The following is a 27613-nucleotide window of genomic DNA, read 5'->3' on the forward strand; positions in this document are numbered from 1 at the left end:
AATCAAAGATGTTATTGAAAAATTTTCTTGGCAACTACAAAGCACCAAACTACATGCAGCTGGTTGACAACATGCTTCAAGCATACAAAACAATGAAGTGTAACATGTCACTAAAAATTCATTTTCTGCATTTCCATTTAGACTTCTTCCCTGCGAATCTTGGCACTCTCAGTGATGAGCACGGTAAAAGGTTTCACCAGGTCATTGTGGTCATGGAAAAACAGTATCAGGGCAAATGGAATCTATCAATGCTGGCTGACTATTGTTGGATAACTAATCAAGAAGCCTCAGACACTGAGTAGAAATGAAAATCATCAACCAAATATTTTTTAGCTTTGTTCAGCAACATTATGCAATTAAATGCATTACATTCAATTAAAGTTAATTTCTTGTTTCTTCAAATTCATGTGATACAAGCAGTCTGAAATTATATTTGTGTTCAGTGTCAAGCGCTCTATCATAAACAAAAAAATTCTGAGGGAGCAACAGTTTTGAAAAAAATTGTTTTCCAGTGCTATCAAATGTGGATGGTAAATTCCACCTAACATAATTCACTTACAACTCAACACACAAATTATTCTGTAATATCTACCAATCTGATATCAACATTGACAATAGTTCATTTGTAAAATTTGCTCCCTCAAAATATCTTCAGATATTTAACTAATTGAACAGTTTTAACCAGACAAAAGTGATATTCAATTAAGACAACTGCGCTGCTCTAAAGCGTGCTAAATGATGTCATTCTTACCCTCGGCTATTAGGCTCTATAATGTCAACCTATAGCCAGGGAAGTAATGACCATCCCCTCATGTTAGACAGTTTGTGGTAACTTATTTTTTACTTCTCTTCTAATATTTATATCTGTGCACTTGTAATGCTACTGTGACACTGTAATTTCCTTTGGGATCATATAACCCAACTATACAGTTAATTTTTATAATTTTTACATATGCTAGACTCATTCCTATAGAAAATGGTTTCAGTAAACTACAAAAATCACAATAATAAATTTGTATATTATTCTAAACAGATTGGGTGCATATAATGTTCCAATAACCATGCACTGAATCCTAACATGTGATTCATCTTTAGTTTCCCTTGGGAAAGCAACATCAAAAATTGTGCTGATTTTTATTTCAGTAAGACTTTAAAATGTTAAAAAATGCACTTATCATAAATTTTACCACTTCACTTAGTAATTGCCAGCTCTTATACTTTTATGCGAAGCTATTTGAACCTTCATGTAACTTCAGGACGGTATGTTGCATGGTAACTCTGATTGGTACTTTTTAATGTACAAATGAAGCAAGCTTAACACTGAAAAAATAGGTTTTGCACCATTAATACAACTTAAATGATCCATGGAACACTCAACAAGGCCACTTCTTTTCATTTAATAGTTCTGAAACATTATTAGCCTGAATCAGCTTAAGGAGTGAGCTTTACCTGTTTTCAGACAGGAAAGGGGACATTTCTGATTCCCCATACTGTGGAGAAAAACTGTTCAGGTCATTCTTCACACATGACTGCTGATGTTTCCTTCTGTTAAGCTATTAAAGAAAAAAGTAATTTTATGAAATTAAAAGGATACTCTATACTGATACATGTAAAATGAAATTTGCAAGTCAGTGTTATCTCATTCCTTTGGAACATTAAAACACAGGCAAGTTCAGGGTGAGGGCACTTTCTCAGCTGCTCATCCAGCTGTTGCCTCTACTTATTGCTGGACCTACATCAGAAAGCACAAACTCACTAGATGATTCCTGGGATGGCAGGACTTTCATATGAAGAAAGACTGGATCGACTGGGCTTATACTCGCTGGAATTTAGAAGATTGAGGGGGGATCTCATCTCACTGGAATTTAGAAGATTGAGGGGGGGATCTTATTGAAATGTATAAAATTCTAAAGGGATTGGACAGGCTAGATGCAGGAAGATTGTTCCCGATGTTAGGGAAGTCCAGAATGAGGGGTCACAGTTTAAGGATAAAGGGGAAGCCTTTTAGGACCGAGATGAGGAGAAACTTCTTCACACAGAAAGTGGTGAATCTGTGGAATTATCTGCCACAGGAAACAGTTGAGGCCAGTTCATTGGCTATATTTAAAAGGGAGTTAGATATGGCCCTTGTGGCTAAAGGGATCGGGGGTATGGAGAGAAGGCAGGTACAGGGTTCTGAGTTGGATGATCAGCCATGATCATACTGAATGGCCTACTCCTGCACCTATTTTCTATGTTTACCCAGGGTGCATACATGCGCTGACACATCACAGATGCAGGGCACAGAAGTTCTGCTGTCAGTACACAGCACAAACACTTGCCGGCAGATATGAATTCACAATTTTCTGCCATAACTTGGAGAGAAGTGAGGGGCACTGGTGGCAGGAAGAAAAGCTGAGCCTGTGTCTAACCAGTGGTCACTTGTCATCGAAATATGTTAGCTTTCCACCGAAAACAGTGCCAATATGACAGAACAAGAACTGATATCCATTTCTTCTCAGTAATAATAGAGCATCATACTAGAACAACGAATAGGTAAATAAATCATCAAGACTTGAAATTAACACATTGACAGAAAAATAAAAATAAAAATCAATCAGTTCAAAGACAAGAGGAAACAGTGGGTCACAAGATTAATTGGCAATTCATTTTATGGAAGCAATAAATGTTTACAAATTAAAATGACTTGCACAGAACAGCCAAATAGGCTTGCGGTCACTTCACTCTCAAAATGATACATATATAAAAAAAACACTAGTATATTAATCTAACTTAGAAAAACAAATCAGTCCTTACCTGGTCATGCTTATACAGCTAACAGTTCTACAAAAGCATAGTTCATATTTCCTTATGATAAAGGAGGAGGCTAGTCTGTCCCACTGAATCTATGCCAGCCCAGTGAGTAATCCCATTCTCCTCACCTTCACATAATAGGGCAATTTAGAGTGACCAATTAACCTAACAACTCAAATGTCTTTTGGCCATGGGAGGTATTGAGAAGGTGCTGGGTGAACCATGAAGTGTAAACTACACACAGAAAACCTCACTGTTCAGGAGTGAGCATTGGTCAACGAGGGACAGATCTACTGACTATACCACTGAGCCACTCTTGACACATAACAGATGAATGGATTAGATTGTGTTGAATAAAATCACTTCTGTTGGTAGCTCAAGGAATAGCTCAAAAGCACTTACTCAGAACAACATCCCAAGAATGTAGTCGAAAAACTAAAGATGTTGAAATATAGATTTGAGAATGTGCATACACTACTGAACACTACACTCAAAATATGTCTTGCATAAAAAACTTCAAAATTAGTATTTGCAACTACCCATCACCAATTCTTAAATTTAAGACAATTATAAATGTACTTATCCTCACAAAACTGTTTATTGTGCTTTCCATTACTGAGAAAAACTAAAGAGGAGATATCCTCTTATTCTGTATGCCACAGGAATTTAAAAGATATTCCATTACATATAATATTCAATGATATTATTAACTGATATTCCAGAATTTAACCCTTAAGCTACTTCTGTCCATGTGAGTGTTCATTGGGAAACAGTGGGAGGTAGACAGGGACATGTAATTGCAGAGTCATTTATTTACTGGTATCTTAATAAGTGGCAACTGAAATGCTGAATTTGTCATTGTATATAAAGTTAAGATGTTTGTTAAGTTAAAGCACTGCATTAATTATATAATCAAACAGCACAGACACGTGGTTCTTCAAAAAAAAATGATGTTTTACAGGAGTTTTGCTTTATAACAAATGCCTCAAAAAACTTTGAATGCCTATAACAAAACTCTATGGATTTATGAAACTTTACACATTTAAACTAACCTTATTTTTAGTCTTCTTGGTATTCCTCGCATTAGGGCTCCTTTTGTTATTGGCAATGATGGATGTGCTTTGTATATCACGGAATTCAGTTTGTTGCCAGTCATCAGAGTGCCCTGTCCAAAAAATTTTCAAAGATGCTGCATATCATTTCACTTTTGAATCACAGACCAATATTCTACATCACAGGGAGCTAATGTTTCACGCAGATGTTTCTTCCCAACCCATGGTTCCACTGCCATAACTGAGCACCTACGACACCACTCTCATATTTAACAAGCACAAAAGTTATGAAATGCTGAGTATTAAGCAACTAGAATAACTGAATTAAAAACCCAAAACTTTGCCAGAGAAAACAAAAATAAACTTACTTCTGAAATATGTTTACTTCCTTATACTATTAAAATAATTTTCTACTTACTTTTGCATGTTTCCTTTAGGCACGTACATACTCCATCATTCAAAACATCATGTTCCCTGAAATTTTCAGAAGAAATAAACATATAATGTTTTTTGATACTCTCATAAAATCTTGATTATCTTAAGAGATGGCAAATTTCAACAGATGTAACGTGGAGAGCATTCTAAGTGGCTACATCACCGGCTGGTTTGTGGGAGGGGGGGGGGGGGGGGGAGAAGGCCACTGCACAGGATCGAGAAAGCTGCAGAGTTGTAAAATTAGTCAGCTCCATCATGGGCACTAGCCTCTACAATATCCAGGACATCTTCAAGGAGCGATGACTCAAAAAGGTAGCATCTATTAAGGATTTCCCACCACCCAGGACATGCCCTTTCTTCACTGCTACCATCAGGAAGGAGGTACAGAAGCCTGAAGACACACACTCAATGATTCAGCAAAAGCTTTTCTTCCTCTGCCATTTGATTTCTGAATGGACATTGAAGCTATGAACACTAATTCACTACTTTTTTTAACTTAACTATTAATACGTTCATACCTACTGTAATTCAGTTTTTTTCTCTATTATCATGCATTGCAATGTACGGCAGCTCCAATGTTAACAAATTTCACGACATATGCCAATGATATTAAACCTGATTCTGATACTGATGGTTGGCTAAATGGTACTGTAGAAATAATAGCCTAATTGTACTTTTAATGAAGCACAAAGCAGTAAGTATTGAGGACTGTGATTACACAAGGTGATCAGAAACATGTTATACAAGTTGCAAAGTTCCTTCAGTGGAAGGTGCTATACAAGTTGTCATGGTTCTTAATCATCTCACTAACAGACCTAGTGACATGAATGCTATGGCACAGATTTTTTGTACATTCGGAATTTATGTCCACTCAATAAGATAAACTTAGAATATTTCCACACCTAAGGTAAGTATCTTCTTTAAAAGCACAACAGGGCCTGACACCTCTTTGAAGATGAAAACCAATTTCCAACATGTACAGAACTTCATTTTCCCAGATTTTAAAAACTAAGTAATTCTAAACTCTCATGAAAAACTAAGTTTTGAATATTTGTTGCTTATTAGGAACAGCAATATACCACATTCTATGGGGATACAAAAGGATAAATATTGAAATGCTTCCACCACTGGGTGTCTTACATGAAAAGACATTGTGCTAAGAAGTGACTCCACCCCAACCTTGTACAGGAGTCCCCCCCCCCCCCCCTTTACAAAGGTAGAGCATGCCTATGAAACCTTTCTTAAGCCGAAATGGCGTAAAGCAAAGAACCATTAATTTATATGGGAAAAATTTTCGTAAAAGTGAAAATCCTCTTTGTAATGAGAAAACAGATTACTAATGTAGGTCTTTTGTAAAGGCAAAGTGGCGTAAAGGGAGGGACACCTGTAAGAAAGAGATAGCGGTACATGCTAGAACTCTGCACACCAAAGGATTATGGACGTGAGATCATGAGGTATTTAAAGAGGAATTAGATGTATTTTTGAAAGATCGTGGAATTAAGGGTAATCTGGAGGAGTTGAGATCTGGAGAAAATTAATACCGAATTACATTCATATGGCAAACTTGAACAAGCAGATTTCTGTTCAATTAGAGTTCTACAGAGATGCCAACATGGTGTATTCTGTAAGGTATGATGCCATAAGCCAAATGCTCTGAGCCTGTTAATGAAAGATGTCTTCAAGTAGAGAGTATTGTTAACAACAAGCAATTACTGCAAAAGATACAAACACAAAATGCTGGAGGAACATTTGGATGATCTCAAAAGACTTTGTTGTTACAAACCTTGAGACATTGACATGTCCACTGCTGCCCTCCTTCTGGTTTGAATTTTTACTGAAGCAAGTGCTGACTGGAATCTGATATAAAGGATAAAGAGAAATTGAAATTTTTAATAAATGTTTTTATTTCAAACTCTGAAGGCAGAAATCAAAGTTTATTTTGCCAAACTGGGCACTATTGTAACTCACTTTAATAATATTCAATTAGCTGGGACATTTTATTTTTAATATTCGACTTATCTGCATTTATCCAATTATCAACAATTATTTCAATACCATACCTTTGTGCTACACTTTATATTGTCTTGTTTATAAACCACACTGAAAGGCGTTCTATCTATTGGGCAGGAACTCAGTTTCTGTAAAACATTAAAAAAAAATTACAATGTAAGTTCAAACCACTTTTATTATCTAATGCAAGATTAGTTTATTTTAAACTACTCAAGCAATGAAACCAAATTCTGAGAAAATAACGCTTAGTATAAATTTCGGCACAGAGTGGACGGTGAGGAATGGTCAAATAGAGTCAGTCATAGAGTCATACGAAAGTACAGAACAGAAACAGGCCCTTCAGCTTATCTAGTGCATGCCAAACCATTTAAACTGCCTATTCCCATTGACCTGTACCGGGACCATAGCCCTCCATACTCCAACCAACCATGTACCTATCCAAACTTCTCTTAAACATTGAAATCGAGCTCACATGCACTACTTGTGCTGGAGACTTGTTTCCCCTCATGTTCCCCTTCAACATTTCACCTTTCACCCTTAACCCATGACCTCTGGTCATAGTCCCACTCAAACTCAGTGGAAAAAGCCTGCTTATATATACCCTATCTATACACCTCATAATTTTATATACCTCTATCAAATCTCTCCTCAACCTTCTACGTTCCAAATAATAAAGTCCTAACCTATTCAATTTTTCCTTATAACTCAGGTCCTCCAGCCCCGGCAATAACCTTGCAAATTTTCTCTATACTCTTTCAACCTTATTTACATCCTCTAGGTAGGAGACCAAAACTGCAGACAATGCTCCAAATTAGGCCTCAACAACATCTTATACAACTTCAACAGAACATCCCATCTTCTGTATTGAATACAAATATGTGCTAATTTCAGTTGCAGCAGCTTCTTAAATAATTCTCAGAAAAGTTGCCAAGTTAGTCATAAAATTATTCTCACTACTTGTAGTGGGCATATCACAAACATGAGAAAATCTGCAGAAGCTGGAACTTTTTAAAAATGCCTCTAGATACATTTTTGCCTGGCCTGCTGAATTCATCCAGCATTTTGTGTGTATTGAAGTGAGAGTACCTGCTTCCATCACCCATCCAGACAGTGATTTCAGATTCTCACTGGCCTCTGGGTGAAGTAGTTCTTTCTCGGATCCTCGCTGCTATAGAAAAGTTTGCAATTTTCTACCCAACCAATGCTCCTCATAATTTATAAGAGCCACTTCAGCTTCTTCTGCTTTAAGAAAAACAAATCCAATCCACCCTGACTCTCCTAACAGAAATGCTCTGTCCTAGTCAACAACTTGGCAAACTTCCTCTGCACCTCCCTACGGAAATCCCATCCTTTATCTGATGCAGTAACCATGATTATCATTGTCACATCTCCCATCATCTTGAATTGGAGCAATAGCATGTAATGCCCTGAAAACCTATTCAGCTCCCAAAACTGTTTTCACGTTTTACTGTCTTATTTTCCAAATTTAAAATATATTGAAGTAAGATATTTTTGAGCAAATCTACAAAATATTGTGCATTATAAAAAAATCAAAAAAAAATCTAAAACCTGTCAACAATTTATGAAAAATTAAAAACCAAATTTGAGGCTGATAAAGTATTCATCCCCTTTGTAATTAATTTGCCAACTTTCCTTACGTGTAATATACTATAATGTATTACCTCATCAGCTCACACAATTTATTGATGTAGGAAATTGGAGGATCACCTGTTTTCCATAAATCATAAGAATAAATACTCCCTCTCTCTGTAAGGTCCAACAACATGGTAGATTTTTCTCTGTAAGATTCAACCTTCTGGTAGATTTTCAATAGACCAAACCAAAATAGCATCCAATACAAGTCAGGGAAATGATAACCAAGAAATGCAAAAATACAAATTTGGGGAAGCGTACAAGACTATCTCAAAGGCACTGAGCTCAGTGCAGTGCATTGTGAAAAATGAAAAAAATATGAACTCACAGCTACACGCCAAGGTCAGGTCATCCCTCTAAACTTAGTCACCACTGAAATATGACACTTGTAAGAGTGGCTATTGTGATGCCAATTGAGTGGCTATTGTGAGCTGCAGAAGACAGCGGCTGCAACCGGTGATGAAGTTCATGGCTCCACAATCTCTAAGGCCTTGCACAAAACGGGTATTTATGGGTGAGTGACAAGGAAGAAGCCCTGGCTAGAAAGAATGCATACCCTTGCCCGTAAAGACTTTGCAAAGTGTCACTTAGAAGATACTGTAAAGATGTGTTAGAAGGCCTTCTGGTCAGATGAGACAAAAGTGGAACTTTTTGGTCTCAACATTAAGCGGTATGTGTCGTGAAAATCTAATATTGCACACCATCCAGACAATGCCATCTCTACTATAAAGCATAGTGGAGGTAGCATAGCTTTGGGGATGCTTTTCAGCAGCATGGACTGGACAACTAGTCAGGTTTAATGGGAAGATGAATGCTGCTAAGTGCAGAGAGATCCTGGAGAAAAAACCTAGCCTCTGCCAGAAAGCTTAAAGTGGGGAGGAAGTTCATCTTTCAGCGGGATGAAACACACTGCCAGGGCAACCATGGAGTGGTTTTAAATGAAAAAAATTAATGTTCTTGAGTTGCCCAGTCAGAGTCCTTGATCTTAAACCAACTGAATATCTCTGTCAAGACCAAGATTACTGTCCAGTGCCGCTCCCAAACTAACCTGGCACAGCTTGAACAGTTTTACACGGAGGAATGGGCAAATCTTGCTCTATCACATTGTGCAAAGCTAATAGGGACTTATCCAAAAATATTACTGGATGTAATAGTTGCAAAAGGTGGTTCAACTAAACACTGAGCAAAGGGGGTTGAATACGTTTGAACAGCTGATATTTCAGTTTTTATTTTTTAGTTTTTCATCCTTAATAATTTTCCAAGTTTTTTGGACTTTTGCAGTGAAAAAAGGAGCATGTGATTCACAAATAAAAGTTATCAGTTAAATTGGCCAAATCCCCTGGTTGTAATATGTATTTATGTGAATTAAGGGTTGGAAGCTCAATACTTTTACAAGGCACTGTGAATGCTCTATCTTACAGAGGTCAGGTTTTGAGCTTCCTGATGTACAAGACTCATGTCTTTGGGAAGGGGTGGGGCCTGGATGTGGTAAATGAAAAGCAAACCACATTTGTCTCGACATATACACTAAAAATTCGGTGCCATTGCCAGTGGCCTTAGAGTCATTTCATGGAAAGTCTATGTCCCTGTCCATCATGGATAATACTTACCATATACAGAACTCTAATGTAGAGTATCAGCATTCAATTAAACTGTCACACTTTAACTTGATGAATAGAGAGAGCTCTTACTTCCATTTTCTGCCCCAATCTTGCTAAATAAACCTTATAAGTATGCTTGTCAACTGTTTCAGTTATATCTGCTGTTTTACCTGATGTGACTACATTAAGGAAACATTAATTCATTATTTTATTATATTTCCAACTCATTTCCACATCTGACCTTTATTTTCAATAAAATTACTTATAAAGCTATTCAATTAACAATTTGCTTACTTCAGCCCATGCAAGAATACACCCCAGGCAAAAAATGTGGCAGCAGCTCTCAGGAACAGCCACTTCTTGTTCCACAAAAACATTCAGGCAGATAGGGCACCAGTCACTTTGATCGGTGGTTGAAATGAACAACCCATCATCAGCTTGTTCTTGTTCATTCTCTTCACCTGTTAACAAGATGAGAGAAATGGTTGACTCCAAGTGCAGAAACATGTTAGCAGACAATAAATAATCATAGTAAGGCAGGGGATTAGAAATAAAATTGATTCAATAAGAACTCTTATTTTAAGGACAATAATATTCATCATAAAAACACAATTATTTTAGACGGATATCAGAATCAGGTTTAATATCACTGGCATATGTCGTTCAATTTGTCGTCTTTGCGGCAGCAGTACAATGCAAGACAATACATGATAATAGAGAAAAAACTGGATTACAGTAAGTATATATACATTAAATAGTTAAATAAGTAGTGTAAAAATAAAAATAAAATAAGTCAGAAGGTAGTGTTCACGGATTCAATGTCCATTCAGAAATCGGATAGCAGAGGGTAAGAAGCTATTCTTGAACTGTTGATGCTTTGACAAAGGGGACAGCAGTGGGGCCACTGTGGGCCAAACAGTAGTGCTGATGTTGGGTATGGAAATTAGAGGCAGAGCCAATAAAGAACCAATAACTCTAATCTATACACATATCAAATTAATAACTATACTGTGGAGGAAGAATTCCTGGAGCATATACAGTAAGGTTTATTGGACCAGTACATCAAGGGAACTGTTTGAGAGCAGGCCAACTGAGAATAAGTAATGTGTATTGAGAAAGAATTAATTAGCAACCTTGTTATGCAAGGTTCCATGGAGCGACTATAACATTATGGAATTCTTCATATGGTGTGTGACATGTTTAATTCTGAGACCAGGGTCCTGAGCTAAAATGAGGGGTGTTATATATGGGAGTAGTCGTAGACTGGCAATGACAAACATTTAAATAGTGCATGAATGAAGTACAATAGTTCGTTCCTAGCAGGAAGAATAGATAACAAAAAATTAGTGATTATATTAGATCAAAGGAAAAGACAAAAAAAATCATATGAAAAATCAGCAAAACCTAAGGACTGGGCGGACTGGAGGGAAAAATGGAACTGGAGAGTTTGCAGTAAAACCAAAGTACTTACTATAAAAGTTTTCATAGATATTTGCAGAGAATATAATTTATAATGGCAAACTAAAGAAAGGACAGACTAATAAACCAATACTTTGTTTCTTTCTGCATTGAGGACACAAACACCTCAAAAATGTTATAGAACTTAGGGCCAAGTAGAAGGAACAACTGAAGAACATCAGCAATAGTTCAGAAACAGTTGGATTTATAACTATAATGAAATACAGCATGGAAACAGACCTTCAACCTAACCCCATGCCAATCAAGATATCCATTTAAGCTGAGGTCCCATTACCTGTACTGGTCCATATCCCTCTAAATCAGGGGTTCCCAATCTTTTCTTTATGCCATAGGAAACTCAAAGCAGCTGTGCAGGTTGACTCTGTGGTTAAGAAGGTGTTTGGTGCATTGGCCTTTATCAATCGTGGAATTGAATTTAGGAGCCGAGAGGTAAGGTTGCAGCCTGGTCAGACTCCACTTGGAGTACTGTTCTCAGTTTGGTCACCTCACTACAGGAAGGATGTGGAAGCCATAGAAAGGGTGCAGAGGAGATTTACAAGGATGTTGCCTGGATTGGGGAGCATGCCTTATGAGAATAGGTTGAGTGACCTCGGCCTTTTCTCCTTGGAGCGAAGGAGGATGAGAGGTGACCTGATAGAGGTGTATAAGATGATGAGAGGCACTGATCGTGTGGATAGTCAGAGGCTTTTTCCCAGGGCTGAAATAGTTGCCACAAGAGGACACAGGTTTAAGGTGCTGGGAAGCCGGTACAGAGGAGATGTCAGGGATAAGTTTTTACTCAAAGAGTGGTGAGTGCGCGGAATGGGCTGTCAGCAACTGTGGTGGAGGCGGATATGATAGGGTCTTTTAAGACGCTTTTAGAAAGGTACATAGAGCTTAGTAAAATAGAGGGCTCTCAGTAGCCTAGTAACTTCTAAGGTAGGGACATGTTCGGCACTACTTTGTGGGCCGAAGGGCCTGTATTGAGCTGTAGGTTTTCTATGTTCTATGACCCCAGGTTGGGAACTCCTGGTCTAAATATTTCTTATCGATGTACCTGTCCAATGTTGTCATCGTAATGCCTCAATCATATCCCCTGGCAGATTGTCCAATATATGCACCACATTCATAATGTAACTGTAGAAGCACTGGAAATACAGTATGTACAATTTTGACTCCTTATACAATAAAGGACGACCTTGCTATTGAGGGAATGCAACAAAGATGATTCCAGGGTTGGCAAGCAAGACAAATGAAGAACAACTGGGGCAACTGAACTCGTATCTGCTACAATTTAGAAGAATGAAATCAGAATGACTGGCACCTCCTCAATGCAAAAGGTTTCGGTAGGGCAGAATTTGTTGTATGTGTCTTGTAAAGGTTCCTGACACAGTATGTGGACAGGCCCACAAAAGGAAAGGCCATACTGGATCTGGCAATGAACTCTCAAAGATGATAGACCTTTCAGTGGGTGAGCATTTCAGAGAGTGACAACCCCCTGACCTATTAGCACAGCCATGGACAAGGATAGAAGCAGATGAGATAGAAAAGTTTTTAATTGGAGGAGGCATTAAGATGGTGCTAGGCAGGAATTTACAACCTTAAATTGGGAGAAGATATTCTCAGGGAAATGCAGCAGAAATGTGGAAGTTGTTTAGGAACCACTTACATGGGATTCTGGATGTTTGTCTGAGGTAGGGGTAGATGGTAGGGCAAAGGAATTATGGTTGACAAAGGTGGAATATTTAGTCAAGAGGAAGATGGAAACATACTTAAGATTTAGGAAGGAAAAATTAAGCTGGGTTCCTGAGAATGACATTAGCAAGAAAGGAGCTTAAGAATGGATTTATAAGAGCTAGAAGGGGACATGAGAAGACCTTGATAAGTAGGATTAAGGAAAACTGTACAAGGGATTCTACATGTACATGAAGAACAGAAGGACATCTAGAGTGAGGGTAGGACTGCTCAGGGATAAGGGGGTTAAAAATGTGCCTGAAAGTGGAGGAGAAGTATACTGGTAAGCTTGCAGATATCATTAAGGTTAGTGGAGTTATGGATAGTGAAGAAGGTTGTTGTAGGTTACAACAAGATATAGAAGGATATAGAGCTGAGTGGAGAAGTGACAGAAGTAGTTTAATCTGAAAAGTGTAATGTGATACACTTCAGAAGATTGAACTTGAGTTTGGAATGCAGTTATTGGAATGATTTTGAGCAGTGTGCAGGGATCTTGGGATTCACGTCCATAGATTCCTCAAAGTTGCCACACAATTGATAGGGAGGTAATGTCTGGATAGACCACATTTAGAGCACAGTGTTCATTTTTGGTCACCTCATCACAGGAAGGTCATGGAAGCTTTAAAGAGTGTGCAGAGGAGATTAACCAAGATACTTCCTTATGAGGAAAGGTTAAATAAGGTTAAGCGAGCTAGGACTTTTCTCTTTAGAGCTGTAGAAGATTATAAGAAACATAGACAAAGCGGACAACCACCACCTAGGGTGGCAATCGGCAATGCCAGAGGACAGCCTTTTAAGGTGAGTGGAGGAAATTTCATGAATGAGACTGAATAGTTTCAGAGACTTAATGAATGCATCTGTAATAATTCAGAACCTTGACTCTACCCAGATCCAAGTAGTTAATTATTTATTACCACTCAATACAAGCACACCATAAGTAACCATGCACAAATTCATGAAATGTAACAATTCCCAAAGTTTACTTTATTACTGATACAGACCATAGCCTAAAGAGCAGTATCATTGGAAAAAGAACCTCTACAAAACTAAAACCCTGGAATTTGTTAATGAACTTAAGAGTAAGACATGGCCACAGATAAGAGCTTATCAATGTTTGCCAATTTCACGTCAGAAGGATTTAGGCAATTTGTGTTAAATTTTTCAAATGTAAGTATCACATGATGCAAGTACTTTTATTCAGTCAGCTTCATGTTGCAGTAACTAGATAAAGTCCAATAAAGGAGCAAGGAAACAATCCATGAAATGTTTCTCCTCATTAAAGCATGTTTTTATTCTAGCAGATTTCCACACAATATTTATAAACTAACTTATCAAAATTAAACAAGATGCACCCTGCACCTCTCCTCAGGGTTAGGTGAGTTTTATAACTACAAGTCAGTTTTCCTGCCATAACAGATCAATACAGCAAGTACAGGTTGAGCACCACTTATCCGAAGTTCCAAAAGCCAAACATTTTTTGAGCATTGACATGATGTTACAAATAGAAAATTCCACAAGGCGCTGGGAAGGTTCAAAGGCAATGTACAGATCTTTGTGCACTAGTTCTGAGAAGTGACCTCACATATGAAAAAACACAGCATAAAGCTAAAAATGAAGATCTCAATTGTATATTGAAGGAATGGATTCATCAGCGAGAGTAAACATATGCCGTGCAACAATATGCTAATCATGAAACAAGCAAAGATCACGATGAACTGATAATTTTAATTGCAGAAAATTAATTAAAAGCATGGTATTAAATTTCTAAAGCATCTGCAGATCAAGAAGCAGCAAAGAAATTCATTCTCCTGATGAAGGGTCCTGGCCCGAAACGTTGACTGCTTACTATTTTCCACAGATGCTGCTGGCCTGCTGAGTTCCTCCAGCATTTTGTGTGTGTTGCGCTCAGATTTCCAGCATCTGCAGATTTTCTCATGTTAAAGAAATTCATTGATGAGCTTACCAAGATCATCACTGATGAAAAGCTAACACTAGAACAAGTCTACAAAGCTGATCCTTTTTATACCTAAAAAAACAAAAAATACATCTATAGTCTATTGTAACTTTTTAATCAAAACATGGCACTGTAGATGGAGACTGAAAGCCTGCTGTTTGCTGTTGTTCAACAGCTGATTCAGGTATTTTCTCGATGCTGTTGTGCTGCTTTTGTTATTCCACACACTTATTTTCCCCTCGCCCTATTACCGTAGATTCCAGACTACAGAGCGCACCTGATTAAAAGCCGCTGGCTCTAATTTTAGAAATAAAATCAATTTTTTAATTGTAAAGGCCGCACCGGATTTTAGGCCGCACCGGATTTTCGGCCGCAGGTGTCCCACGTTGTAATATGAGATATTTACACAGAAAGATATTACACGTGAGGATTTTTAACTTTTAATTAAATCCATATGGTAACAAAAACAAATACATATTGCAAATGCTTTTTTTCGAACCGTGCCCGTAACGCGGCTACTTTTAAATATACGTTGCGTATACTTCTTTACTGAACAACATTCCAATATCTCCTAACGACTGGTAAAAAATATATATACTGCAGCCTACCAGGAAAAGTTATTGATCGCCTTTAACTTAAAAGCAGCGTTTTCGCTCCGCCGCTCGGCTGCTCGACCCCCTCCTTTCCGTTTATTCGCAAACGGCGTTTTCCCACAAGACACCGCGAAACCGGGTGTGACGTCATAGCATCCCGCGATGTAGTACAGAAAACAAATATAGTTAAAACTCTTCTAACTTTAACTAGAAAATGAATTACTAAGCGAAAATATTATAAACTAAATAACTGCCATAAGGCAGCACAATGCTTCGAGTGTTTTCCATGTTGATGAGGGTGAGTACAAATGACTGATTTACAATAATTTAATTGTGAAAGTGTGCTTGATTTATCGTACAATTTCATTGGACCTCTGTGAACTACTCATCAATTTTATTGGTCTACTGTTATGAGGCAAAATGTTTACGAGGCGGCATGAAAAAAATCATGTATTAGCCGCTCCGTATTAAAGGCCGCAAAGTTCAAAGCTGTTCAAAATGTGGGAAAAAAGTAGCGGCTTAAAATCCGGAATCTACGGTACTTTATTTATTGAGATACAGCATGGAATTGACCCTTCCAGCTCTCTGAGCTGCACCACCCAGCAATCCCCAATTTAATCCTAGTCTCATCATGGGACAATTTACAATTAACTACAAACTGGTACGTCTTTGGATCATAGGAGGAAACCAGAGTACACTGAAGAAACCCACGCAACCGCAGGGAGAATGTACAAACTCCTTACAGACAGCAGTGGGAACTGAACCTGTGTCACTGGTACTGTAAAGCATTATGCTAACCACTATGCTACCCTGCCACCCGTAATTATATTAACATATGTAATAACTTTAACTATCAAGTACATATTTGTGATGAACAAGTGTAGGACAAAGACTATCTACTGGTAGCACATAAATTTAGAGTCAGAAATGATGACAATTCCAAGCTATCTAGTTAATCCAAAAAAATTCCAAAAATCCACTTCTGGCTCATAGTGTTTCGGATAAGAGGTACTCAACCTGCTACTAAATACATCAACTACACAATCTTTTCTGTTCAAAGATGTTACACCAACAGATACACCAGTGATACATTAATTTTAATATCTTACAGATCATAGCAAATTCATGAATACCTTGACATACATAAAATACTGCATATCAGTGAAAACAACGCACACTTAAGTATGATTAACTGTTCTAAAACAATTATCAGTTAATGAACACTGAATTTAGACCATTAAGCCATTTTGCCTATTGAGTAAGCTCTTGTATTACATCATAGCTGATTCATTATCCCTCTCAACTCATTACTCCAGCTTTCACTCTGTAACTATTGATGCGTTGACCAGTCAAGAACCATCAACTTCTGCTTTAAATACACCCATAACTTGGCCTCCAAAGTTTTGTGTGGCAATGAATTCCACATATTCACCACCATTTGGCTAAAGAAATTCCTCTGTTCTAAATGGATATTCTATTCTGAGGCCATGCACTCTGGTTCTAGACTCCCCCCACAATATTAAACATCCTCTCCATATTCACTCCTTTTAGGCCTTTTAACAATCAATGGATTTCACTAAGATCCATCAAATAGAACGTAGAAGAGTACAGCACAGGAATAGGCTTCGGCCCACAATGCTTCTAAACTCCAGCAAGTCCAGGCCCAGGGTCATCAAACACTCATGTGTTAACCCATTCATTCCCGGAATCACCCTGGTGAACCTCCTCTGGACTCTCTCCAATACCACTATGTTTGTTCTTAGATTAGAGGCTTTATAAAGCCTTGGCAATACATCCTTCCTTTTAAATTCCAGTCCTCTCGAAACAAACGTTAACATTGCAAGTTAACCTTTTAGGGAATGCTGCACGAGGACCCTTAATTCCCTTTGCACCGCTGATTTTTGAATTTTCTTCCTGTTAGGAAAATAGCCAACACCATTATTCTTTCTACCAAAATGTATGACCATATAGTTCCCTACACTATATTCCATCTATCACTTCTTTGTCCATCTTCCTAACCTGTCCAAGTCCTTCTACAGACTCTGTTTCCTCAATACCACCTGCCCCTCCACCTGTATGCATTCAGATCTTTTCCTTAATAATAACAACTACATTCACTTCTGCCTCCTGACACACTTGAATTTCTGGCATACTGCTAGTGTCATCCATGGTGAAGATTGATGCAAAACACTTAAGCTCAACACTTACTACCTCTGTAGCATTGCTTCCTAGCCATCCAATATCTACTCTCACTTCTTTTATTCCTTACATATCTGGGAAAAAAAGTTTTTGTATCCTCTTTTATACTTTTGGCTAGCTTACCTTCATATTTCATTTTTTCTCTCCATATGACTTTTTTTAGTTGTTTTCTGTTGGTTTTTTAAAGGGTTCTGAATCCTTTAACTTTTTGTTCTATTATATGCCCTCTCTTTTGCTTTTATGCTGTCTTTGACTTCCATTCTCAGCCATGGTTGCCTCATCCTCCCTTTAGTAAACTTCTTCTTTGGGATGTACTTATCCTGCACCTTTCAAATAGCTCCCAAAAACTCCAGCCATTGCATTTCTGCTGTCATCTCAGCTACTGTCCCCTTACAATCAACTATGGCCAGCTCAGCAAGGACCTGGATCCACTGCAATTTGCCTATCGTCACAATAGGTCAACGGCAGACACAATCTTCATGGCTCTCCATATGGCTTTAGACCACCTAGACAACACAAACACCTACGTCAGGATGCTGTTCATTGACTGTAGCTCAGCATTTAATACTATCATTCCCACAATCCTGATTGAGAAGTTGCAGAACCTGGGCTTCTGTATCTCCCTCTGTAATTGGATCCTCGACTTCCTAACCAGAAGACCATAGTCTGTGCGGATTGATGATAACATATCCTCTTCGCTGATGATCAACACTGGTGCACCTCAGGGGTGTGTGCTTAGTCCACTGCTCTACTCTCAAATACCATCTACAAATTTGCCGACAATACAACCATGTTGATAGAATCTCAGGTGGCGACGAGAAGGCGTACAGGAGTGAGATATGCCAACCAGTGGAATGGTGCCACAGCAACAACCTGACACTCAAAGTCAGTAAGGCGAAAGAGCTGATTGTGGACTTCAGGAAGGGAAAGACGAAGGAATACATACCAATCCTCATAGAGGGATCAGAAGTGGAGAGAGTGAGCAGCTTCAAGTTCCTGGGTGTCGAGATCTCTGAGGATATAACCTGGTCCCAACATATTGATGTAGTCATAAAGAAGGCAAGACAACGGCTATACTTTTTTTTAGGAGTTTGAAGAGATTTGGCATGTCAACAAATACACTCAAAAACTTCTAAAGTTGTACCGTGGAGAGCATTCGAACACGCTGCATCACTGTCTGATATGGAGGGGCTACTGCACAGGACCGAAAGAGCCTGTAGAAGGTCCATCCTGGGCACTAGCCTATGAAGTACCCAGGACATATTTAGGGAGTGGTGTTTCAGAAAGACAGCGTCCATTATTAAAGACCTCCAGCACCCAGGACATGCCCTTTTCTCAGTGTTACCATCAGGCAGGAGATACAGAAGCCTGAAGGTACACACTCAGTGATTCAGGAACAGCTTCTTTCCCTCTGCCATCCGATTCCTAAATGGACATTGAAGCTTTGGACACTACCTCACTTTTTTAATATACAGCATTTCTGTTTTTGCACACTTTTAATAATCCATTCAATATATGTAATTGATTTACTTGTTTATTTATTATTACCTTTTTCTCTCTATGTTAGATTATGTACTGCATTGAACAGCTGTTGCTAAGTTAACTGATTTCACGTCACATGCCAGTGATAATAAACCTGATTCTGATTCTCCTCTGTCATGTCTCTGTAATTCCCTACTCCTCTGTCATACTGATATATCTGATTTTAGCTTCTCCATCTCAAATCGCAGGGTGAATTTTATTATATTATGATTACTGCCTCCTAGGAGTTCCTTTATCTTAAACTCCCTAATCAGTAGGAAAATTTTTAATTGGGGAAGGGCAAATTATGAGGCTATAAGGCTAGAACTTACAGGTGTGAACTGGGATGATGTTTTTGCAGGGAAATGTACTATGGACATGTGGTCAATGTTTAAGGATCTCTTGCAGGATGTTAGGGATAAATTTGTCCCGGTGAGGAAGATAAAGAATGGCAGGGTGAAGGAACCATGGGTGACAAGTGAAGTGGAAAATCTAGTCAGGTGGAAAAAGGCAGCATACATGAGGTTTAGGAAGCAAGGATCAGATGGGTCTATTGAGGAATATAGGGTAGCAAGAAAGGAGCTGAGAACAGCAAGAAGGGGGCATGAGAAGGCCTTGGCGAGTAGGGTAAAGGAAAACCCCAAGGCATTCTTCAATTATGTGAAGAACAAAAGGATGACAGGAGTGAAGGTAGGACCGATTAGAGATAAAAGTGGGAAGATGTGCCTGGAGGCTGTGAAAGTGAGCGAGGTCCTCAATGAATACTTCTCTTCGGTATTCACCACTGAGAGGGAACGATGACGGTGAGGACAATATGAGTGAGGTTGATGTTCTGGAGCATGTTGATATTAAGGGAGAGGAGGTGTTGGAGTTGTTAAAATATATTAGGACGGATAAGTCCCCGGGGCCTGACGGAATATTCCCCAGGCTGCTCCACGAGGCGAGGGAAGATTGCTGAACCTCTGGCTAGGATCTTTATGTTCTCGTTGTCCACGGGAATGGTACCGGAGGATTGGAGGGAGGCGAATGTTGTCCCCTTGTTCAAAAAAGGTAGTAGGGATAGTCCAGGTAATTATAGACCAGTGAGCCTTACGTCTGTGGTGGGAAAGCTGTTGGAAAAGATTCTTAGAGATAGGATCTGTGGGCATTTAGAGAATCATGGTCTGATCAGGGACAGTCAGCATGGCTTTGTGAAGGGAAGATCATGCCTAACAAGCCTGATAGAGTTCTTTGAGGAGGTGACCAGGCATATAGATGAGGGTAGTGCAGTGGATGTGATCTACATGGATTTTAGTAAGGCATTTGACAAGGTTCCACATGGTAGGCATTCAGAAAGTCCGAAGGCATGGGATCCAGTGAGGTTTGGCCAGGTGGATTCAGAATTGGCTTGCCTGCAGAAGGTAGTGGTGGAGGGAGTACATTCAGATTGGAGGGTTGTGACTAGTGGTGTCCAACAAGGATCTGTTCTGGGACCTCTACTTTTCCTGATTTTTATTAACGACCTGGATGTGGGGGTAGAAGTGTGGGTTGGCAAATTTGCAGACGACACAAAGATTGGTGGTGTTGTAGATAGTGTAGAGGATTGTTGAAGATTGCAGAGAGACATTGATAGGATGCAGAAGTGGGCTGAGAAGTGGCAGATGGAGTTCAACCCGGAGAAGTGTGAGGTGGTACACTTTGGAAGGACAAACTCCAATGCAGAGTATAAAGTAAATGGCAGGATACTTGGTAGTGTGGAGGAGCAGAGGGATCTGGGGGTACATGTCCACAGATCCCTGAAAGTTGTCTCACAGGTGGTTAAGAAAACTTATGGGGTGTTAGTTTTCATAAGTCGAGGAATAGAGTTTAAGAGACACGATGTAATGATGCAGCTTTATAAAACTCTAGTTAGGCCACACTTGGAGTACTGTGTCCAGTTCTGGTCGCCTCTCTATAGGAAGGATGTGGAAGCATTGGAAAGGGTACAGAGGAGATTTACCAGGATGCTGCCTGGTTTAGAGAGTATGGATTATGATCAGAGATTAAGGGAGCTAGGGCTTTACTCTTTGGAGAGGAGGAGGATGAGAGGAGACATGATAGAGGTGTACAAGATATTAAGAGGAATAGACAGAGTGGACAGCCAGCGCCTCTTCCCCAGGGCACCACTGCTCAGTACAAGAGGACATGGCTTTAAGGTAAGGGAAGTTCAAGGGGGATATTAGAAGAAGGTTTTTCCACTCAGAGAGTGGTTGGTGCGTGGAATGCACTGCCTGAGTCAGTGGTGGAGGCAGATACACTAGTGAAGTTTAAGAGACTACTAGACAGGTATATGGAGGAACTTAAGGTGGGGGGTTATATGAGAGGCAGTGTTTGAGGGTCGGCACAACACTGTGGGCCGAAGGGCCTGTAATGTGCTGTTCTATTCTATGCTCTATGTAAAGTAAAAGGCCCTCCATTGGTCGGGGTCAACCATAGATGTTGCATCCTAGCTGTAATGATGCTTAGGATGCTCTCAATTGTGCCCCCGCAAAAATTTCTTAGGATTTTCTTAGGCTGTTTCCATTGAGAGTAGGGGAGATTCAAACGAGAGGACATGATTTGAGAGTTAGGGGGCAAAAGTTTAAGGGAAACACGAGGGGGTATTTCTTTACTCAGAGAGTGATAGCTGTGTGGAATGAGCTTCCTGTAGAAGTAGTAGAGCAGTTGTGTCATTTAAGGTAAAATTGGATAGGTATATGGATAGGAAAGGAGTGGAGGGTTATGGGCTGAGTGCGGGTAGGTGGGACTAGGTGAGATTAAGAGTTTGGCACGGACTAGGAGGGCCGGAATGGCCTGTTTCCGTGCTGTGATTGTTATATGGTTATATGGTTATATGATTTGGGGGTCCGTACCAAACTTCTTCAACCGTCTGATGTGAAAGAGCCACTGTTGTGCTTTTTTCACCACACAGTAGGTACAGTCCTCAAGAAATCCTCGGTGATGTGTATACCAACTAACTTAAAGCTGTTCACCCTCTCAACCCCAGCTCCATTGATGTCAGTAGGGGTTAGCCTGTCTCCATTCCTCCTGTAGTCCACAACCAGCTCCTTAGTTTTTGCAGCTCTGAGGAAGAAGGTTGTTTTCTTCACACCATAATTACATTGGCTGCCTGTGTTCTTTAGGATCAATTTTAAAGTACACTTACTTGTATATAATCTAGCTCTAAATAATTTAGCTTCTTTGTATATTTTGGAGTGTCTATCCCCTTGCATCCCTTTAGTTTTGCAAACCCTGGTTTGCTTAGTTTTCCTAGAACCAAGAATAGAATATGCAGCCTTTTGCTCTTATGCACCAAAAATCTAAGCTACACCAGGCTAGTACTGTGAAACATTTCAAAACACTTCTAAAAACCTACTTTTTTTAATTTGGCCTACTTATGGGATTACTTAAAAATCAAGAGCTGGAGTCTATAAGGTAGTCCCACATTATCAACACTGACTGGCAACTCCTGCGATCCTGCTGGTCAAAACTGTATCAATCTCTGTAGTTCCATCAGCTCCATGGAGAGGGAGAGCTTGCTGTATGGGCAACAGCTTGCTCTCTGTATCATAATGCCTTAGCTTACATATCAACTGGCATCCTGATTGGCTGCATCACTGCCTGGTATGGGAACTATACTTCCCTCAATCGCAGGACTCTGCAGAGAGAGGTGCAGACAGCCCAGTGCATCTGTAGACGTGAACTTCCCATTATTCAGGAAATTTACAAAGACAGGTGTTTAAAAAGGGCTTGAAGGATCATTGGGGACCTGAGTCACCCCAACCACAAACTGTTCTAGCTGCTACCATCCGGGAAATGGTATCGCAGCATAAAAGCCAGGACCAACAGGCACGGGAAAGCTTCTTCCATCTGATTAGACTGATTAATTCACACTGATACATTTGTAGTTCTGTTATATTGACTGTCCTGCTGTATATACTATTTATTACAAATTGCACACTTAGATGGAGATGTAACACAAAGATTTTTACTTTTCACGTATATGAAGGATGTAAGCAATAAAGTCAATTCCATTTATGCCAAAACGGGTTAAATGTGCTCAGATTTTTTTTGGGTTAAAATTCTTGCTGCTGCAATTTGAACAAGCTGCAGCTGATTTATCCCTATCTCAGGCAGTCCTGAAGAGTCCACTGCAGTAGTCTAATCGGCAATTTTTAGAACACAGCCTTTCTAATATGGTTAATTTGTGATTTAAAATTTACCTCCAAAGTTAATAATAACATCTAAATTCTTTTCTTCTGGCTTGATTTGTAAGGCCAGATAATCAAGTTTTATGCTAAGATTTACACTTTTATTACTTCCAATAACCAAAAAGGTAGATAGGGTTGTTAAAAAAAAGCTTCTGGCACATTGGCCTTCATAAATCAAACTACTGAGTATAGGGTTTCAGCCCAAAATTTTGACTGTACTCTTTTCCATAGACGCTGCCTGACCTGCTGAATTCCATAGAACCACAGAACATTACAGCACAGAACCAGGCCTTTTGGCCCTTCTTGGCTGTGCTGAATCACTTTTCTGCCTAGTCCCACTGACCTGCACCTGGACCATATCCCTCCATACACCTCTTATCCATGTACCTGCCCAAGCTTTTCTTAAATGTCAAAAGTGAGCCCGCATTCACCACTTCATCTGGCAGCTCATTCCATACTCCCACCACTCTCTGTGTGAAGAAGCCCCCCCAATGTTCCCTTTAAACTTTTCCCCCTTCACCCTTAACCCATGACCTCTGTTTTTTTTCTTCCCTAGCATCAGTGGAAAACACCAGCTTGCATTCACTCTATCTATACCCATCTTAATTTTATACATCTTTATCAAATGTCCCCATTCTTCTACACTCTAGGGAATAAAGTCCTAAACTATTCAACCTTTCTCTGTAACTCAGTTTCTCAAGTTCCAGCAACATCCTTGTAAACCTTCTCTGCACTCTTTCAACCTTATTGATATCCTTCCTGTAATTCCTCTAGCATTTTGTGAGTGTTGCTCAGATTTCCAGCATATGCAGATTTTCTCTTGTTTGTATTGAGTATAGGAGATGGGATGTCATATTGAAGTTGTATAATTCGTATTTGGAGTATAGTGTGTGGTCCTACAGGGGAGATATCAATAAGATGGAAAGAGTGTAGAGGACATTTACAAGGATGTTGCTGGAACATGGGAACCTGTGTCATAGGGAAAGATTGAATAGGTTAGGACTTCATCACCTGGAGCACAGGTGAATGAGGGGAGATTTGATAGAAGCATACAAAATTATGAGGAGTATAGCTAGTGGTTCCTTAAGGTTGTTATAGCTTGAAGTGGTAATGGGAACAAGTTCCCACTACCTATGAAATATGGTGTGCATCTCAAATAGCCTCTGACAACCAAGTCTAGCTCCTGGCCTTCATGTGTGGCTTAACTACTAGGCCCAGTGGAACTGCTTCCACTGACAAGAGAAGGAGCAAAGGTGGGTTACTGGTGCCTTAAAACCAGTCACTTTGGGCAGATGGGGCTCATCAGCAGCGGTTGGCAACTCATCTAGGAGAAGGAAAACTCTGATCTCAAACCTCCACTGCCTTGTGGCTATACTCACTCATGGGGAAGGCTTTGGGAGTAAACTCTGAGGGAACAATCCAGAGCTGAAGTCCCTGAGGCAGTCCTACATTGAGTTCAATGTTGACTGGCAACTCCCGCAATGCTGCTGATACCAAACTGTATCGGTCTCTGCTGTTCCATTGGGTTTATCAGATGCATGGAGAGAAACAGCTTGCTACATGGGCAACAGCTTGCTGTCCATATCATATTGCCCAGGCTTGTGTATCTAAACAGATAGGACACAATATCCCTAGTCATCACTGGTTGACAGAGGCCTCAGTTAGCTAGAGTAAATGCAAGCAGGCTTTTTCCACTGAGAATGAGTGAGACGATGATGGACTCTCCACTCCTCCCTCTTCCTCATCAGTGTGTTCATTTCATCTACATTAGCCGCACCGCTATCTTCTAGGAGTGTGTTGACCATAGTCTTGGGAGGGCAGCCAGGGTTTATCCTGTTCATGCAGTTCATGGGTTAAAGGTAAAAGATGAAATATTTAAAATAGGGGTTCCCAACATTTTTTTTAATGCCACGGATCTCTACCATGAACGGAGGGATCTGTGAACACCAGACTGAGAACTCCTGGTTTAAGAGGAACATAAGGGGGACCTTTTTCACTCAGAGGGTGGTGAGAACTGGTGGTTGTGGGCTTGATTTCAACATGTGAGAGTAGTTTAGATAGGTACATGGTTGGGAGGGCTATAGAGGGCTATGGTCTGGGTGCAGGTCATTGGGACTAAGCAGAATAATAGTGACTAGATGGGCTGAAGGGCCTGTCTATGCTGTGGTGTTGTATTCTATGACTAAGTGGACATACTTTATTGGGTTATAGGTTAATTTGCTCTGCAGTATTTTAGTTCTTTACATGAGGATAATATCAGAAGCACTAGTACGTCCACAGACAACTGAAATCTTGTACGAAATTCTGAGCAAAAATGTTTTCTACAGGATCCTTCAAAATAATTTTTATTAAGTCCCCATTTTCAGCAATAGTTTTAACATGTGCAAATTTAATCATAGAATCACTTGAAGACTTATAACTTTTAATGTTAAATCACTGTAAACACAAGATTGGTACTTTATTACTTTGAATTTCTGAGCAAACACAGCAATACCTTGTACACAAAATCTGCATTAATATTCAGAACTTAGCAGCATGAAGAAATATGCAAAATATATTGGAAGCAACTAGTTTCGATTTTTGCTTGTTTAAGGCAAATTACTCAAATTTCACATTTTTCACAATAAAGAATTTATTTAAAAAATTCTATCAGAATATAAAGAGATAGTCATTTGGCTCCAACACAGATCCTTGTGGAAGTTGATAAAAGTAGAGGATAGTTGTGCTGAAACCCATCACTGCCATTTCACATCAGTGAAACTACAGTACATTGATAATATCACTCCAATAATATTTAAGAAATGTACATTATGACAGTGAATCGGGATACTGAGTGATAAACATCGAGTTCAATATCTGGTCTTTCAAGATAAAACAGGTTACAATTATATATCAGTATATAACAAACAAGAGAAAATCTGCAGATGCTGGAAATCCAAGCAACACACACAAAATGCTGGAGGAACTAACTCATCAGGCCAGTAGCATCTATGGAGAAGATTATAGTCGATGTTTCAGGCCGAGACCCTTCAGTGGGTCCTTCCACCCGCCATATTCACATCACTGATTGAGTATCCATCTACACTAAGTCCATTTACCAGTACAAGGTCCTTAGTCACCCATGGCACGGTAATTCAAATACTCATCCAAATACTTTTAAAATGTTGTAAGAGTATCTGTCTCTTCAGGCAGTGCATTCCAGATAGACTGGATTATTGTGTACAGTTCTGGTCACCGAATTATAGGAAAGATGTCAACAAAATAGAGAGAGTACAGAGGAGATTTACTAGAATGTTAACTGGGTTTCAGCACCTAAGTTACAGAGAAAGGTTGAACAAGTTAGGTCTTTATTCTTTGGAGTGTAGAAGGTTGAAGGGGAACTTGATAGAGGTATTTAAAATTATGAGGGGGATAGATAGAGTTGACGTAGATAGGCTTTTTCCATTGAGAGTAGGGGAGATTCAAACAAGAGGACATGAGTTGAGAGTTAAGGGGCAAAAGTTTAGGGGTAACACGAGGGGGAACTTCTTTACTCAGAGAGTGGTAGCTGTGTGGAATGAGCTTCCGGTAGAAGTGGTAGAGGCAGGTTCAATTTTGTCATTTTTAAAAAAAAATTGGATAGGTATATGGACAGGAAAGGAATGGAGGGTTATGGGCTGAGTGCAGGTAGCTGGGTCTAGGTGAGAGTAAGCGTTTGGCACAGACTAGAAGGGCCGAAATGACCTGTTTCCGTGCTGTAATTGTTATATGTTTATATGGTTAATATTGAATCTATATTGTAACAACCAACTTGCTACAGTACTGAAGATCTGTACTCCAGAAGCATGCTGCATATCCCACTGAGTTATGATGATTTCTAGCTGTCACTGTGGAATACCCTGTTGAGGCCTTTCACTGCCTTGGTCCATAGACCAAAAAGCTAAATTTGAGAAGTAAAATGAGCATACTGCCCTTGACATCAAAGCAGCAATTGACTAATTGTGGTGTCAAGAAGCTCTGGTTAAAACAGTAGTCAACAGATAGCAAGGGGAATACACTCCAATGGCTGGAATCATACCTTGCACAAAGGAGGATGAATGTGCAGTTGCAGGCCAATCAATCATCCCAGCCCCAGGATATCCCTGCAGGAGTTCCTCAAGGTAGTATCTTAGGCCCAGCCATCTTCAGCTGCTTCAATGACCTTTTCTTCCATCATAAGGTTAGAAGTGGGGAAGTTCGCTGATGATTGATTGCATAATGTCCAATTCCATTTGCAACTCCTCAGCAAATGAAGCAGTCCACGTCTGCATGCAGCAAGACCTAGACAACATTCAGACATGGGCTGTTAAGTGGCAGGTAATGTTTGTGCCACACAAGTGACCATCTCCAACAAGAGTGAGTCTAATTATCTACCCTTGAAAAT

General features: G+C 39.5%; 1 protein-coding gene across 4 annotated transcripts in view; it reads right to left on the reverse strand.

Moving 5' to 3' along the window:
• scaf11 (SR-related CTD-associated factor 11) overlaps nt 1-27613 on the reverse strand; it is an 88134-nt gene that overhangs the window by 29193 nt on the left and 31328 nt on the right. For 3 of the 4 annotated variants that reach the window (XM_073059722.1, XM_073059723.1, XM_073059724.1), the window contains 6 exons: nt 9839-10005; nt 6341-6418; nt 6064-6137; nt 4264-4319; nt 3846-3958; nt 1450-1553 (listed from right to left, as the gene is read on the reverse strand). In XM_073059722.1, the coding sequence (XP_072915823.1) occupies nt 1450-1553; nt 3846-3958; nt 4264-4319; nt 6064-6137; nt 6341-6418; nt 9839-10005 (592 nt within the window). Of the gene's footprint in view, nt 1-1449; nt 1554-3845; nt 3959-4263; nt 4320-6063; nt 6138-6340; nt 6419-9838; nt 10006-27268; nt 27511-27613 lie in introns of all 4 variants that reach the window. The other variant, XM_073059725.1, reaches the window with a different exon arrangement.

Source organism: Hemitrygon akajei, chromosome 10 (assembly GCF_048418815.1).
Source record: "Hemitrygon akajei chromosome 10, sHemAka1.3, whole genome shotgun sequence".
NCBI classification, from domain to species: domain Eukaryota; kingdom Metazoa; phylum Chordata; class Chondrichthyes; order Myliobatiformes; family Dasyatidae; genus Hemitrygon; species Hemitrygon akajei.